At 34.3% G+C, this 2,601-nt stretch overlaps 1 protein-coding gene across 1 annotated transcript; it reads left to right on the top strand.

Annotated features, from left to right (window-relative positions):
* Positions 1 to 283: 283 nt before the first annotated feature.
* LOC110444749 (serine/threonine-protein phosphatase PP1-beta catalytic subunit-like) lies at positions 284 to 2,435 on the top strand (the record flags this gene model as incomplete). Its single annotated transcript, XM_021489111.1, has 3 exons — positions 284 to 364; positions 1,221 to 1,352; positions 2,167 to 2,435. Coding segments are annotated over exons 1-3 (477 nt in total), but the record flags the coding sequence as incomplete, so codon positions are not given.
* Positions 2,436 to 2,601: the final 166 nt, after the last annotated feature.

Genomic DNA, 2,601 nt, shown 5'->3' with positions numbered 1-2,601 from the left:
CTTAGACGGCCCTGTTCGATAAAAAAAGGGTCAGACCTGTGGCCCGATATACGTATAAGGCATTGTGCTACGTAAACCGTTCCAGCCGCATCAATGTATAACGTTACGTAGTCTACTCTGCAATATACCAAAACAGTGAAAGTTGGAATAGGGTGATTAAATACTATACAATGTGAATTTCATTTTATTATAAAGCGTGATATCTGTTTAATTGTTACTTTCTAAATATGTACATGACGAGAAGCCCCCGAAAATATCTTTCGAGGTCATCATGGTTGAGTAAGATTGATGACGTCACGAGAAATAATCAAGATGGCGGAGACCGAGCTGAATGTCGATAGCTTGATATCGCGCCTTTTGGAAGGTAGTTTCTCGTTCAGGAGAACATACGACGATTAACATATAATTTCGTATGCTTCAAAGAACTGTTCCACTGCAGCTTACGTAGCAAAAATGTATATTATGATAATACTCTATGTTTTATACACTTGGGCACTTTTTCTTCCTGTTTCTTTCGTCCCGCCTCGAAATGCATTTTGTTGTTGACAACACTATGATCCAGTGGGTTATTTTGTAAAGATAAACTGTTCGTTCATTTACGATATCATTTATAAATGTATAACTATTCCAGAAATGCCATACATATTTCATCAGACCTAGCTCAAAAGTTTGTTTACAGTTGCAGCTCATCATATCTATTTTTGGAAAACGCATCCGTTCAGTGCTGTCAAACTGATGTAGGCCTACTGTGTTCGGGATCCCTTCAAATTCATGATTGTCATTGATTGATAATCAGAATTTCTCAAATGATCTATATATCTTGAAATAGATAGAGAGTGGTTTATATATTCATATATTTTTCCAGAAATGTTTTATGCAGTATCTGGTATTGGGTAAAATTCTTTTTTTAATCTGCTATCATATGTCTACTCCAAATCTTAATAACCTCCTGAAAGTAGTCATGCTATAGTCGAACCATAATCTGAAATAACAGAAAATCATGATTAATTAGAGTTGTTAGTTTAAAAACTGAAATTGACTATCACAATTGAACCTCTTTGGTTGAGTATATATCAAATAGAATCTCATGGAGGCTTAAAAACCACAACAACACTGAATGGAAATTCATTCAAGATACTCTTTTGGTATTTTCATAATAATTCCTGATATATGCAAGCAATTAAGTCTAAAAAGTCCTTTGATGTATATTTCTTATGCAGTTCGAGGATGCAGACCAGGAAAGACTGTTCAGATGACAGAGGCGGAAGTGAGAGGATTGTGCTTGAAGTCACGAGAGATCTTCCTCAGTCAGCCTATCTTACTGGAGCTGGAGGCACCATTGAAAATATGTGGTGTGTATTTTTGAGTGATGCTTGTGCCCCCTTCCAGTAAAACAGGGGGTTTTAAGTGATGTTTATGCCCCCTCCCAGTAAAACAGAGGGGGTTAGACATAAAGTGTTACCCATGTCCTTCCGATCCCTTCATGATTCATTGTCACCGCTCAAATGAGTTAATTTCTGAATAATTTTTCATCAAAAAATATGTATTGTAAAGGTCAAGCATGATAATGCCTCGGACAAGTTATATTTCAGGGTCCCAATATCTGCACTTCACTTTGTCTTACAGAGGTTTTCTAGTTCATAGTATCACAGCCAAGATATCCCATTGTCACTTATAATACCTGGAGACAGTCGACGACTTCAACTTTTGATTGTTTCCAACAAAATGTTAGACAAATCCTGGTAATGTTATATTCATAATGACATTTATGAAACTTCTAAAAATGTAGGTTTAATTTCAAATTATGAATTAAACTCATTTCATAAATAATAGTCCTGATATATGGAAATTGTTCTGATATATTAACAATGATTTTGGGACTGAAATCTGACTATTCTCAATAGGATTTTAAAAGCTTGTTTTTGTTTTAATCTGGTAAATGAAAAAAGCTGTATTGTTATGTTTTATTAAATTTGTAGTTGCATATTATATTCTAGGAGGTGTAAGAATGATAAAAGAATTAAACATGCTACATTTTCTTTTTTCTTAATCTTGTAGTCAAACACATCAAGCTTGTAGAATTGTAGACCGATGGCTTGACCGTCATCATCATTTTAAACACACACGATTTGTACTCAGAATTGGAACATTCCTTTTCCTTTACAGGTGATATCCACGGACAGTACACAGACCTACTACGATTGTTTGAGTATGGAGGCTTCCCACCAGAATCCAACTATCTGTTTCTAGGCGATTATGTAGACAGAGGAAAACAGTCCTTGGAAACGATTTGCTTACTTCTTGCTTACAAAATTAAATACCCAGAGAATTTCTTCCTTTTACGTGGAAACCATGAATGTGCAAGTATCAACAGAATATATGGATTTTATGATGAATGTAAGTGTTTTAATGTTGATACGTTATTTATCCTCAAAGTAAATGTACCAAAACTGATAAAGGAACAAAGTCCTACAAATTAAGAGAAATAGTTTATGGGAAATTGATGTATTGTTTTCATGTTACTTTGTTAGTATGTACTTTGCAAGATATATATACATTATATATAGTAGATAATAAATAAATAAGTCCTTGCGAAGGAAA

This window comes from Mizuhopecten yessoensis, unplaced genomic scaffold (assembly GCF_002113885.1).
Source record: "Mizuhopecten yessoensis strain PY_sf001 unplaced genomic scaffold, ASM211388v2 hete_36169080, whole genome shotgun sequence".
Lineage (NCBI taxonomy): Eukaryota > Metazoa > Mollusca > Bivalvia > Pectinida > Pectinidae > Mizuhopecten > Mizuhopecten yessoensis.
Note: the sequence above shows the minus strand (reverse complement) of the source record. Positions and strands in the feature narration are given on the sequence as shown.